This window comes from Vitis riparia, chromosome 16 (assembly GCF_004353265.1).
Source record: "Vitis riparia cultivar Riparia Gloire de Montpellier isolate 1030 chromosome 16, EGFV_Vit.rip_1.0, whole genome shotgun sequence".
NCBI lineage: Eukaryota > Viridiplantae > Streptophyta > Magnoliopsida > Vitales > Vitaceae > Vitis > Vitis riparia.
Window position 1 is genome coordinate 122,807 of NC_048446.1, and position 13,310 is coordinate 136,116.

At 35.2% G+C, this 13,310-nt stretch overlaps 2 protein-coding genes across 4 annotated transcripts; both read left to right on the plus strand.

The window, feature by feature from the left end:
- The first annotated feature begins 204 nt into the window (after window positions 1-204).
- Window positions 205-5,043, plus strand: LOC117933062 (protein N-lysine methyltransferase METTL21A). Of its 3 annotated transcripts, none has more exons than XM_034854427.1 (5): window positions 205-586; window positions 656-798; window positions 1,717-1,901; window positions 4,445-4,501; window positions 4,577-5,043. In XM_034854427.1, the coding sequence occupies exons 1-5, from the start codon at window positions 365-367 to the stop codon at window positions 4,717-4,719; spliced, it is 750 nt and encodes a 249-aa protein (XP_034710318.1). In that variant the 5' UTR covers window positions 205-364; the 3' UTR covers window positions 4,720-5,043. The 3 variants fall into 3 exon arrangements, with proteins under 3 accessions (XP_034710318.1, XP_034710317.1, XP_034710316.1); XM_034854426.1 differs by having other exon boundaries at window positions 207-586; window positions 1,771-1,901; window positions 4,388-4,501; XM_034854425.1 differs by having other exon boundaries at window positions 213-586; window positions 4,388-4,501.
- A 1,306-nt stretch (window positions 5,044-6,349) lies between these two features.
- On the plus strand, window positions 6,350-12,604 carry LOC117933505 (alcohol dehydrogenase-like 6). The gene is made up of 10 exons (XM_034854885.1): window positions 6,350-6,475; window positions 6,567-6,700; window positions 7,035-7,075; window positions 8,697-9,019; window positions 9,795-9,877; window positions 9,989-10,064; window positions 10,160-10,221; window positions 10,831-10,926; window positions 11,023-11,184; window positions 12,340-12,604. The coding sequence occupies exons 1-10, from the start codon at window positions 6,430-6,432 to the stop codon at window positions 12,454-12,456; spliced, it is 1,140 nt and encodes a 379-aa protein (XP_034710776.1). The 5' UTR covers window positions 6,350-6,429; the 3' UTR covers window positions 12,457-12,604.
- Window positions 12,605-13,310: the final 706 nt, after the last annotated feature.

Sequence of the window (13,310 nt, forward strand, 5' to 3'; positions counted from 1 at the left end):
CAAGATGTTTTCAAATTATTTATAATAATAAAATTTTATTTTATTTTATTTTATTCTATATAAAGATAATGCCTAAACACTCGTAAAATTCTCTCTATTTTTAACTGTTTGTGACAGCATTTAAAAATAAATAAATAAACACGCCACAAATTTATTTTTTAAAAACAATCTATTCTCCCAAAATCTATTTCTAGAAATCAAATTAAACTAATTGCCTACCCCTACTCTCCTTTCATCCCCTCCCTCATGGGGCCATGACGCCTATTGATTTCAAATAACCATTGTTTGTCCTATTTTCCTCCATACTCTCAATCTGGGCATTATTGCCAACCCAGTGGCGGTTGGGAATCAAAGTCCCTGGAAAATGGCTGCAGAGGAGGCAAAAACAAAAATGGGAGGGTACGGGGGAATGGTGAGCGTGGTGGCTGAGGGGTCGGAATCAGCAGCTGAGGAGACACTGATGCTGTGGTGTACTCAGCAGCCCACTTACTCCCAGCACAACGCCTTCGTCTCCCAATCATCCCTCTCTCTTTATCTCGACGCCTGCGGCCACTCTCTCTCCATTTTCCAATCCCCTTCTTCATTGGTACTCTTCTCTCTCCTCTCTCTTTTGTTGCTGCTATGCATTCAGTTCTCTAAATTAAAATAACTCCAGGGCAAACCTGGAGTGACTGGATCTGTGATGTGGGATAGTGGAGTTGTATTGGGGAAGTTCCTAGAACATGCTGTGGACTCAGGGCTGCTGCTTCTTCAAGGCAAGAAGGTTGTTGAACTGGGCTCTGGCTGTGGTTTAGTTGGGTAATCATTTTCACAATCCCATTCTTCACTTTCTTCGATCCCGTATCATAATCTAATATTTGTTACATAAAAAGAAAAAGGAAAAAAAGATGGGTTACTTCAAAAGAAATGAAAGTCCTCAATGGTTATCATTTGGGACTGGCTTTCAATCAGGAGAAACTTATAACTTGTAGAAACCCTGATCAAGAAGAAACCAACTTGGCCTTCGGTGTTGGGGTTGGCCCATATCAGCTTGATATAAATTATTGGTTACATTGCTGATCCACTGTTATCTAACAACCGAAGCTTTTGGGTCAAATTGGTGACTTAGCATGGTCACAGAGCATTCTTTTACCAGAGGTGATAAGTTTTGCAAGCTCAAGAAGGCTACCCCCTAAGCTTTAAGTTCTATTGGTAGGTGAATACAAGTGTCCAGTGCTGACGTAGTTTGGTGTTTAATTCTTTCATCCCTATCTGTTATAGCATAGCTACATGGCTAAAATAATCTAATACCCCTTTTTCCTTGTTCTATCTTAGGCCCAATTAAATTGCAAAGAATGTCTAATTTTGTGTTTCTAAGGCTATGAATGATGGAATGATAGGAATTCTTCTTCTTTTTTGTTGAACACATCTGTTGGCTGCATATTTTCTTGATAGGCTTGTTTTGGAACATATCCCACACAACACCCCATTCCTTGCCATGGGATGTCCGACTTGGGTACTTAACATACTTGATTGTACATCTAAGATAGCTCTCAGGTGATTTGGGCTTATCAAGAAGGCATGTCACTGATGTTCGCGCACCACTGTGCTACAATACAATTTTAACATGAAAAATTAGAAACATAATTTGGAATTTTCTATTTGACTCTATTATCCAGACCAGGAAGTTTCCAGTGCTCATATTGGTAGTGTGTTGTTCTTATTTTGTGTTCCCAGCTGCATTGCTGCTCTTTTGGGTGCTCAAGTTTTTCTTACTGATCTTCCTGATAGACTGAGGTTGCTGAAAAAGAATGTTGAAACCAATCTGAAACAAGGAGACCTGCGGGGTTCTGCAACAGTACACGAGCTTACATGGGGTGATGATCCTGAACCAGAATTGATTGAACCTCTGCCTGATTATGGTAATAACCCTACCCTGCTCTCTTCTTTCACTCATAAAAAATACTTCCAAATCTTTGTTACTCCAATTTTAGATGATGATAGAGTAATTAGTGCAACCTTCACTTTCAATGCACGAAACAGGATTTTTCATTAGGTCTTGCTTGCTTTCCTTGGTGTGTATATATATATATTCTTTTGGTACTGAAAAGTGAAACATTTCTTACATCAAAGAAGATAATTTTTGGATTTTTTGTTCTTTCGTGATTAAAGATTTGACTTAGCAAAGCTTCTGATTTGTTATCAGAGGATTGAGCAAAGGAATATGAAATCTTCTAAAGTTGATTCCATGGATTGGGCTTGTTCTATTGGTGGTTCATACCCAACTTCAGCACTTCAGTTGTTCTCATAACAGATTGTATGAAGTCACATTAGAAATTTTTTTGGACTCTAGAAGCTGAAAAGGTTTTCAGGTAGTGAATGGGAAAGTATTTGAAGCGCTTATCATTTCCTTGCCAGACATTTAGAAGGTGTTTGCCATTGAACACAATGGCTCATATGTGGGTATAGGATTTGTCTTGATCCAAGAAGGAATGCCAGTTGCTTTCTTTACTGAAGAACTCAACAATGCACATTTGTGATATGAAATTGAGTTAAATTCTATCATGCATGCAATAAAATTAGAGTTAGCACCTAGTACACCATGAATTTATTCTCTCTTCAGACCATGAATTGGTCAAGTATATAGCAAGACAAATCAAACCAAAAGCATGCCAAGTGAGTTAACTATTTGCTAGGATTCACGTTCACATTAACTCACAGGACTGGGATTCAAAAATAAAGATTTGTACATGGATAATTCTTAATTTTTCCATACTTTGCAAGTGACTGTGTCATGGATACACCACTTTTGACGGATTCCTTTTCAAAGGGGATTCCATTGCATTTCAAATTGCTTGTGGGGGAAGATTGTAATAGAATTTCATGGGGTGTCTGCCATGAAAAGGGTATAACATTCATAAGTTCATCTTATGTAGACAGGGACCCTATTTCCCTTGTTAGCTTTATTGATTGGCTTGGTTCTAAGTGAAGGCAGGTGATGTATTTTGTTTCTTTCCTTCTCCCTATTGGGTGAGCCTTTTGGAGGCCAGTGTATACTTCCTATATACTTTGGGACGCTGTTTTGGTGTTTCCTTTTTTTAATATATACACTCTCCTACTTATCAAAAAAAAAAACGTTCATCTTTTTTTGGCCTAGACTAAAAGTTGGCATTACTTGAAATGTTGACTGTTGTCATTGAGTAAAAAATCAGAAGGATTATCAGCTATTGCTGGTTGTTTGTCTGGCCTCCTATTCCTACTTCACCATGGAAGATGTACATATGGACTTTGTTCTTGGTCTTTCATGAAGTTGAATTTGTAAATACTGAAGTTTGATTGTCCACGTGGACACATTTTTAAAATGGGTTCATCCTCTTCCTTGTAAAAAATTCACAGATGCTGCACCTATGGTGGTAAGTATCTTTTCCAAAGGTGTGGTTTGTGAATTCCTCATACTATCACTTTAGATTGTGATACGGAATTCATTGTTAATTTGTAGAGGACTTTATGGAGAAAGATAGGAATTGAATTATGATTTAGTAGTGTGTATCACCCATAAATGATGGTCAATAGAGGTCCCTGACCACAGTTTCAGGAATTTAGTATGATGTTGAGCTGGAGATAAAAATCAGCAACAGGATTTGGTGTTAACCAAAAGGACATGATACTCTTGAGTGTGTGTTGTTTCATGATCCTGAAAAGAGTTGAATGGTGAACAAGGATTAATGTATTTGGCTTTATTGTTCTTTACTTTTACAGTTGGAGTAACAGATTTGTCTTCACTATAAGTAGTTTAGTTTTGATTTGTAGTTGATGCATTTTTCTTTTCATGGTAGAGTTAGGATTTTTCACTTAGGAAAGTTCATTTTGTTGACCTCACTTCTGTTTTCCATGTTTTACATTATTGGATCATCATGCATTCATTCATTTGATTTTTTTTTTTTTTAAGTTTTCTTTTGTTTTATTTGTTGAATTCCAAATTTATCTCTTCTATGATTGATTGTTTGATTTGGGATTTTGGTCTGCATTTGGCTACAGCTTGTCTGAAAGTCAAGTTGTCAGTGAGCCTGAACCAGGTCCATATTTGGAACTAGGACTTGATCCAAGTTGCAGATGTCAAGAGCCAATACATACATAGCAGCCATCTAAAGAATGATTAACCAAGTTCCTTCTCCTCTTTCTGGATTTGTTGATGCAAAGAGGAGAACATTTTCAACCAGAGTCTGGCTCACAGACCTACCAAATAATGTGCTATATCCTGCATTTCATGTACTGCTTTTTCCTTGAAACATAGCAAAAAACTGTCGATTAATGTTTAAAATATGTCATATTCATCAAAAAATTTGTCTGAGTTAGAATTTTTTCTGTACTGTCTGCATATCTTTTAAAACACAATGCATTATTTCAGTACTAGGGTCAGATGTAATTTATAGCGAGGGTGCAGTGGCTGATTTATTAGCGACACTAATGCAGCTATGTGGGGCTCAAACAACAATTGTTTTGGCTGGAGAACTTCGAAATGGTAACAAGATACAATTTGTTGTTCATTGTTCTTATCATGCAAATGCTTAGATATTAATCCTTTTTGCTTTGGCAGATTCCATCCTAGAATACTTTTTAGAAGCTGCAATGAAGGATTTCATGGTTGGGCGCGTGGACCAAACACAGTGGCATCCAGATTATTGCAGCCCCCGTGTCGTTATATATATTCTGGTGAAAAAGAAAAGTCCCACAACATGAAAATGGTTTAATATGCTCCGGCTTCAGGCTGGGTAAGAGGGTAAGAGCAAGGTTTACCTGGAGTTGTGGAGCAAGATGTGATGAAGGCTGCCTCATCTCCCATGTTCATTAGGTGGGAACTTCTCTATGATGGTTTTGTAATTGATTTCATATCTATTTGTGAGACCATGCATGCTAGTACAGTGGCATTTTTTTTTTTCCTTTTTACAATTTGAATTTGAAACTCCAGAATTGTAATACTGAAGCTTATTTGAGGAAAGGATCCAAGAATTTTGGCAGGAAAATTGCTACCAAAATTCAGAGGTTCCCTTGGTTTTGCCCTCATGCTAGGATCCAGATATGGATATGGAGAATATATGTTATGGTCTACGTGGCAATGGTTTGGGAAACAGTTTTTAATTATATAAAAATAATATTTTTTTTTCTGATTTATGTTATTTAATGAAGATATTATACAATTATTTATAACACAAAAGTTTTCAAAATATTTTTTATATGTTTTATTATTTTTTAAAGTACTTAAGAAATAACATTAGAAATTTTATAATTTGTTTTAGAAACAATTTGTCTTGGAACAAAAAATCATTTTTAAGTACAGTTTCTAAACATGCTTCTTGGATTAGGTGTCGCATCAAAAACCTTTTTTCTCCCTTTCTCCATAATTTTCTAACCAAGCTTAAGAAGATGAACAAAAAGGGGCTTTTCGAATGGCTAATATAATTTTTTAAAAAAAATATTAAAGAAGAAACAATCTTTCAACCAAAAATAATTTTAAAACTTCCTTGAATTTCAAGAATTATATAAAAGTGAACTCACACCTTCAAAAAGTCGAATTTAATATAAAAAGACTGGTGTAAAAAGAAAAAGAAAAAAAAAAAGGGAGTTCAATGATTCAATATAAAAACACTGAAATTGATATAAAAACTTTTAAGATAATTCAATGAAAAAAAAAAAAGTGAAGAGGGGAGTTGAATGTAAAAATGAAAGAAAAAAAATAAAAGCAAAAGGTATGTTTGGCAATTATTTTTTAAAATAGTTTTTTATTTTTCATAATAAAAAAATATAAGAAAACATGTTTGATAAAAAACTATTTTTTATTTTTTTATTGTTAAAATAAAAAAAAATAATGTTTTTAAAAATCATCTTTTAATTATTTTCAATGGTTTTTACTTATATTTTCAGTGTTATTCTATTAAAACATATTTAAAAATATTAAAAATAAGTTAAAAATATTATAAGTTATCAAACAAACTTTCATAAAAAAATTATTTTTAAAAACTATTATTCAAAATTAATTTTTAAAACAATTACTGACCAATTTTCAATTATATTAAAAGGGATTAATTTCCTTCACATTTTTTAAGGTTTTAACTAAATATATATAATTTTTATAGATTTAAAATTTCATCAAATACCTCCCTTTTCTTTTCATTTCCCACTTAAAATAAGAAAGGTTTATGATAAAAATTTGAATTCAAAGGGTTTAGTTGTATTTAGTCATAACCTCCGGAATATTAAAAAGGAAACCCCTAAAAAGGGGAAAAAGATAAAATAAAAAAAAAAAACCAAAACAAATGTTCCGCTCACCTTCCGCTGCCCTCACCTCGCTGTTCTCTTCACCTACCCCAGGGCCATAAGCCACTTACCTACCACACGCCCATTTAAACTGGGAAATGGATTTCTTCATCCATCTTCATTTTTTGGATCCAAATGTCGTCCTCCTCCATCAAAACTCCCAATGTCATCACCTGCAGAGGTAAGAACTTGCCGCATGGTTGCTTCAAAATCTCCATAATTTTTCCCGATAAATTAATAAACTTTTTGTATTCATGTTCAAAAATAAATAGCTGCTGTGGGATATGGAGCTGGAGAGGCATTGGTGATAGAAGAAGTGGAAGTCAGCCCGCCACAGCCTATGGAGATTAGGATTAAAGTTGTCTCCACTTCTCTCTGCCGCAGTGATATCACCGCTTGGTCTCAGGTCAACTCATCTCCACATTTTCACCTTCTTCTTTTCTAATCCCTATTTATTTGCTTCATATTCCTTAGTTGTTAATGGCTATTAGACTTGCCATTAATTTAGTTGATAAACATTGTTAGCACATTCGCTAATAATTTAAGCCTTCGGGTTTAGTGAATAGCTTAGCTCCAATTATTGGGTACATACTAATCTTTACTGACAGCTTAACATTAATATCCTTTGATCTTTATAATCTGATGAAGGATATATCGCATATACCTCCAAAATGCATCAGTAATTGACAAATAACTGTATGTATAAATGTGGGTCTAACAATTTTTTCTTGTTTGTGCAGGCTCCTATATTTCCTCGGATTTTTGGTCATGAGGCCTCTGGGTCATTTCTCTATCTTTTGCCTTATTGTTTACTTATGTTCCATTAGAAAATGATAACCCCAGTTCAACTATAATTAAATTATCACTTGCTTGATTTGCACTTAGACAATTCTCTTTTTCTAGTGTACAGATTTTAACAACACTATTAGTACAATATGTTGGCATTTGTCTCCAATTCCTATTTTGGTGCAGTTTAAATGCAATTGGAATTCCTTTTTTCTACAGATCTTGTAATGAAGCGCTTTTTTTTTTTTTTTCTGGTTTATATTGAAGGAATAGAATCCTTCATCCACCAAGGAATTGGGTTTGGAAGCTCTATATGTAGCCCATGTCACAGTAGGTATAATAAGGGTTTACAAGGTTGGTGAGGATATGGGTAGAGAAGAAAATATCCAGAAGAGCAGGGAAATATTGGTTTCTTCTTTTTGAAGCTCAACTCAGGTTTTCTGTAGCTACTAGAAAGTCACTTGATAACACTCTAGACTGCAAGGAAGTATTGGTTTCTTTCAACCTCAGCTGTAAATATTAGGAGCATTTCTAGCCTTAGGATTTTGTATCAATATATATATTGAATGTTATTTATATATGGTTATAGTGGATTATTCATACATGTATGCATTGATAAGAAAATAAACACACATGAAATAGCTCTTGCTTATGCTTATGTTCTTATTTATTTTGTTCTTTGCTCTTGGGTATTTGTATTGGTCTGGTTGAACCCAGTGCTTCAATGGTATCAAAGCATTCACTACCATTCTCAAATAATGGTTACTAGAGCACAGTTTGGTGTTTGAGTTCCCATACACGTGCAGAAATGAAGAGTCTGCAACAAGGATTTGAGTTGCAACTAGAGTCGATTAGTTTTTATTGGCATGTGTTACAAGGTGGATGTACTTGATTGAAAATAAGTGCTCACATTGCACACATTGTTGGATAAAGGTGGTGAAAACACTAGTTTGAAAAATGAATGTACATCATCTTCTTCATGGTCAGAGCAGGTACAATTGGTTTGGTAAGTCTTCCAATGAAGTGTGTGTGGTTGGCATCTTGATTGCAATACAATGGGATTTGGTAAAGGAAGCACTTGCCTTAGTCAAGATTCAAGATTGGCCTAAGGATATTTGGCTCAGTTTTTATTCTGTCCAAATTCCCTTTGTATAGCTATTCTTATAAAGAAAAATTGTTATCTAGTATACATTGTGAGCCCATATCAAAGCTATGGTTAACTTGATGTCTTGATTTCAAGTCTCTCCTGTTGTTTATTCCCCCATTTATTTATCTATAATCCATCACTATTATTGTCTCTCCACGTGCAGTTATGGGGCACACATATGGGAGGGTGTTAGCCCGGTGTACAATGTAGGCCCATATCCTAACAACTTAAGTTTTTAGGAATATTGGTAGCTTAAGCTTAACAAAAGTTATTTTAGGTTTTCTTGTAGGAATAGAAACTTGCCAACTACCAACTAGGAATAATAAGCATTAGGGTTTGTGGAGATGAGAGAGAAGAAACACCCAAGTGGCCTTGAAGTATAACATCGTAATACAAAATCTACTTTTAATTTTTTTTTAAATAAAAATTTGAAAGTGAGGCATATATTGAATCTTTAATCGCATTGCAGGATTGTAGAGAGTGTGGGGGAAGGTGTGACTGAATTTGAAGAGGGGGACCATGTACTTACATTATTCACTGGAGAATGCATGACATGTAGACATTGCACCTCCGGTAAAAGCAACATGTGCCAAGTACTGGGGTTGGAAAGGAAAGGTGTAATGCACAGTGACCAGAAAACACGCTTCTCAATAAAAGGGAAGCCTATTTATCATTATTGTGCTGTTTCAAGTTTCAGCGAATATACAGTTGTGCACTCTGGATGTGCTTTGAAAGTCAGCTCACTTGCTCCTTTGGACAAAATATGCCTTCTTAGTTGTGGAGTATCTGCAGGTAACATTGTTCTTACTATGATATTGCCATCAAGCCATACACTGCTAAGTCCTCTATTTTCATCTTTGAAGTTGGCTTCAGGGGTTATAATATCCTTCATTCCACTACCTTGGATCCCTTACACCAAGAGTTGAAGCTCAAAAGATTATGTTCCTGGATTTTATCCTTTCTAAAACAATCCTGGATATTTTCTTCATAAGGATTGAAGAATGTTTGATGATCTTGTATTTGATTGCAGAAGACTGACAAAAAGGTTTTAAGAGATTGACTTGAACCTTCCTGTGTCATCTCATCCTTTTATGGACTCCAAAAGAGGAAAAGAGGAAAAAAGCAAAAAAAGAAAAAAAAAAAAAAAAAAAAGGGGGTAATACAAGGCAAACATGCCAAAAAGTGTATAAAATTAAAGGGTTCTTCCTAGCTCTACAAGCCTCATGGCACTATCCTGCACAAAGATTTGAATTTTGAGGCCAAGGTTCATAGAAGGGCCTTTCTTACCAGAAACAGGCCTCCTATGAACTTGGCATATATATTTGAGGGTTCACATTGGGCTGATAACCATATGTGAAGCATTAATGGATCATGATTCATACTTCAACCTATAAGTCAACTCAGTGGCTTGGATAATGGGATTCTGGTTCTGCAACATTATTATAATTGTGTGTGACCATGTTTCTTGCATATTAACTTGAACAACGTTTATTCAGTTTTATGTCTGGTTAGATCATGAGTTTTTGGTTTGGGTAAGAATATTTCACAAGTGGAATTATATTGTTAGGTCTAGGAGCAGCTTGGAAGGTTGCCAATATAACCAAAGGATCAACTGTAGTCATTTTTGGACTTGGAACTGTTGGCCTTTCTGTAAGTACAGAGAGTCTTATTAACATCATTTTCTGCCTGTAACTTATGATGATAATTGGCAGTTGGTACCTTATCATAATTTTGATCAATCATAAGTTGTTATATGATTAGGTCGCACAAGGTGCAAAACAAAGGGGGGCATCTAGAATAATTGGTGTTGACATTAATTCTGAAAAAATGGAAAAAGGTATCACAGGTTTTTCTCTTTCATATTCTTGGATTTTATGATTGAAGCTATTAGAAATTCTTTCCATTGTTAAGGGTCTTCAACTTTTGATGCAGCCAAGGCTTTTGGAATAACAGAATTCGTAAACCCACATGACTGTAATGAGCCTGTTCAACAGGTATTTCATTTCATTTAATAAGCAATTTTTTGTCAGAAATATCAAATATTAACAACAGACCCCAAGGTGGGGCATCCTTTTGCTTTTCTTTTCTTTTCCTCTTGCTTCTAAGAAGAGGTGTAGGACATAAGATCGGGTATTGTGGATAAGTTGTCAATGTTTCTTTTTCTCTTGTTTCTTTTTCTTCTTTTGGGTCAATATAATGCATCCAGTATTAGTGAGGGATAGACAAAAAGAAACATTGGCACCAGCTTTGCCCTTTTCCTGGTCTTATCCCATCTGTTTTATGGGAGTCAGCACAAATTCCAGGACATTAAGAGCATAGTATTAGATTAAAAAGCAACGTTAATAATAAACGCGCAATCCATAAAGATGATGGAAGCCCTCTTCCTGGCAACCTATAGCCATAACTTCCTTTGTGTTGTTTGTCTTGTATGTTAAAGAAAACAACATGGTAGGCATACGTTGAGCGCAAATGGTGAATGTTTGTTGAAATAAAATCAATATGTGCACATGGATATATAAAAATTTTGATGTGTAGAACTAAGATATTGCTGTTCAATATTATGAGGAAGTTTGATTTGTATAACTAAAGTATTAAAATTTCAGGTAATTAAACAGATGACTGATGGTGGGGCAGATTACTCATTTGAATGTATAGGCGATACTGGAATGGTGACTACTGCATTACAATCATGTTGTGATGTAATTCCTGTGACTCTCTGATCCATGTTTTTTATGTAAGGAAGCTTTACTTGTCAATGTTGACGTGTGCTTTTTGTCTTTTCCTGGTTCCCTTAGGGATGGGGTTTGACTGTGACTCTAGGTGTGCCAAAAGTAAATCCAGAAATATCATCTCACTATGGATTATTTCTTTCTGGAAGAACGTTGAGAGGATCTTTATTTGGAGGATGGAGACCTAAATCTGATCTTCATTCATTAGTAGACATGTATATGAGGAAGGTAAGAACCACAATTAATCTTACAGTGGATTTCAGCCTGAATTTTCTCACTTTATTTGTTTTTGTACCATGTCTTGGCTTCTGCCTCTCAAAGCTTCACTCCACCTACACTCACCCGATCAGTCAGACATAGCTAGAAAACCTTGGGATGCCCAGGAAATAAAGATTATACTAAGGCCTCATTATATAGCTTTTTGCTTTTCATTTAGCTAGAAACTGAAACAATAAGCAGTCTTGGTATTATGAATGTTTCATTAAACATGAAACAGATTCCCACATAAACAAAAAGGGGCTTTCCTAAAAGACAACATTCTCTTTACTTCTATTTTAAGTTCTTGAAGCCAGAATAACTTTAAATCATTGAAACACAGACAGTAGCTCTTAAAAAAATGCAGTTGGCTTTCAAACAGCCAATCTAAATTGTGCCTAAATTAGAGCTAGCAAAGCCAGACCCAGAGTTTAATTTGTTTTATGGACTGTGTGAAGACCCTGTTCCATTTTTAGCCTTTTGTATTTGTGTTTACATAATTTTGCATTCTTATTCAAGGACATGGCAGGATGAACCAATAGGCTAATATTACTGCACCTAGATTTGATTCATGTTTGATGATATCACATGACAGTATGAGCCTTTTGCACTATGCTGGGTGTAATGCTCAATTGGAATGGTGCAACATGTCCCATGTGAGCTAATGTATCTCTTAATCTAATTTTTGGAGCGCTCATGAGCCCCTTGGCCTAAGTCCCATTTCTTCATTGACATATAATATTTCATATCTATTGGTATCAAAAGCTTGAAGTGTGTGAACCCATGAAAATCATTGCTGATTTACAGGAGCAATAAAAGAAAACCATGCACAGTCTGTATTCAGTATGTTTAGGCCTTAATCCATGATAGCTAAACTCTCTTCGAACCCAAAGCTGACAAAGCAGCAAAATAAGTAGAAACTTGAGTACAATTTACCAAGGAAAAGCATAATTCTTAATGCTACTTCTGCCAAAGGAAAGGCTTAATCTTAATGCCTCTTCTGAGAAATTTGAAGGTGATATGCATTGTGTTCTGCTGTAGTTTAACTAGCCAGATAGATGATTGATCATTCCTCATATAAATCCTATCAGTGGATAACATGCTTATTTTTACATTTTCTAAATGCAGGAAATCCAGATTGACGAATTCATCACTCATAATTTGCCTTTTGAGGATATTAACAAAGCTTTTGATCTCATGATGGAGGGGAAGTGTTTGCGTTGTGTTATCCACATGCCAAAGTAGTTTTTCGTTTTTTTGGAGCCTCTTAAAAACTGACGAAGAACTATTAATTTTTCCTGGGTTATGAGTTTATATTTGAACATTCCTTAGTTTTTGATTGTTTGAATGGGAAGGTGGTGTTTGTGGAGGATTATTGAAGTTTATAATGCTACCATTTTTGTTATACTTTCTGCTTGCAAGCCACACTCAGTTTAGTAGATTGCTGAGGCATGACCTCACAACGAGCTCCAAAATGTGATGTAGCTTACCTCATTTGTCTCATCTTCACTGTTAATCTCACTGCCAACTCTCAATGAGGCAAGTAATTGGAAGCTCTAATGGTTAAGTCCCAGTGTACATTTCCTCCTGATAATCCAATTACACCATTGAATCTCTCTTGAGAAGTTGATAATTGCATTAGCACACATGCTGATATATCATGAATATGCTTGCTATTTAGTACAGGCTATACATTTGAAATGCCAATCCTCTCTACAATAATTTGCAGATCATCTAGGTCTGAGTCATGTTTAAGAATTTTCCTTTTTTAATATCTTACTAATGAGCATTGATGTTGATTCATGTTTTGCAATCCTATTCACATTTCTTGATAGTAATTGCTTGCACAATTCTCATTGCAACCCCCAGTGCCAGGTATCAATGACCAAATGTATGTGGAAAGTCATTTTCTTTGACAACTGAGATTTGATTTGAGGGCTTGCATTTGGCAAACATATGTCAAACATTATAGATTTGGCAGGGATCAGGGTATTATGGTGTCTTAGCTGAACTACCACCCATTTACAAAAGATCCCCTTTGGCGCTCTTAGCTGAACTACCACCCATTTACTTTGCCTTGCATGTATAGTTATTAGGTG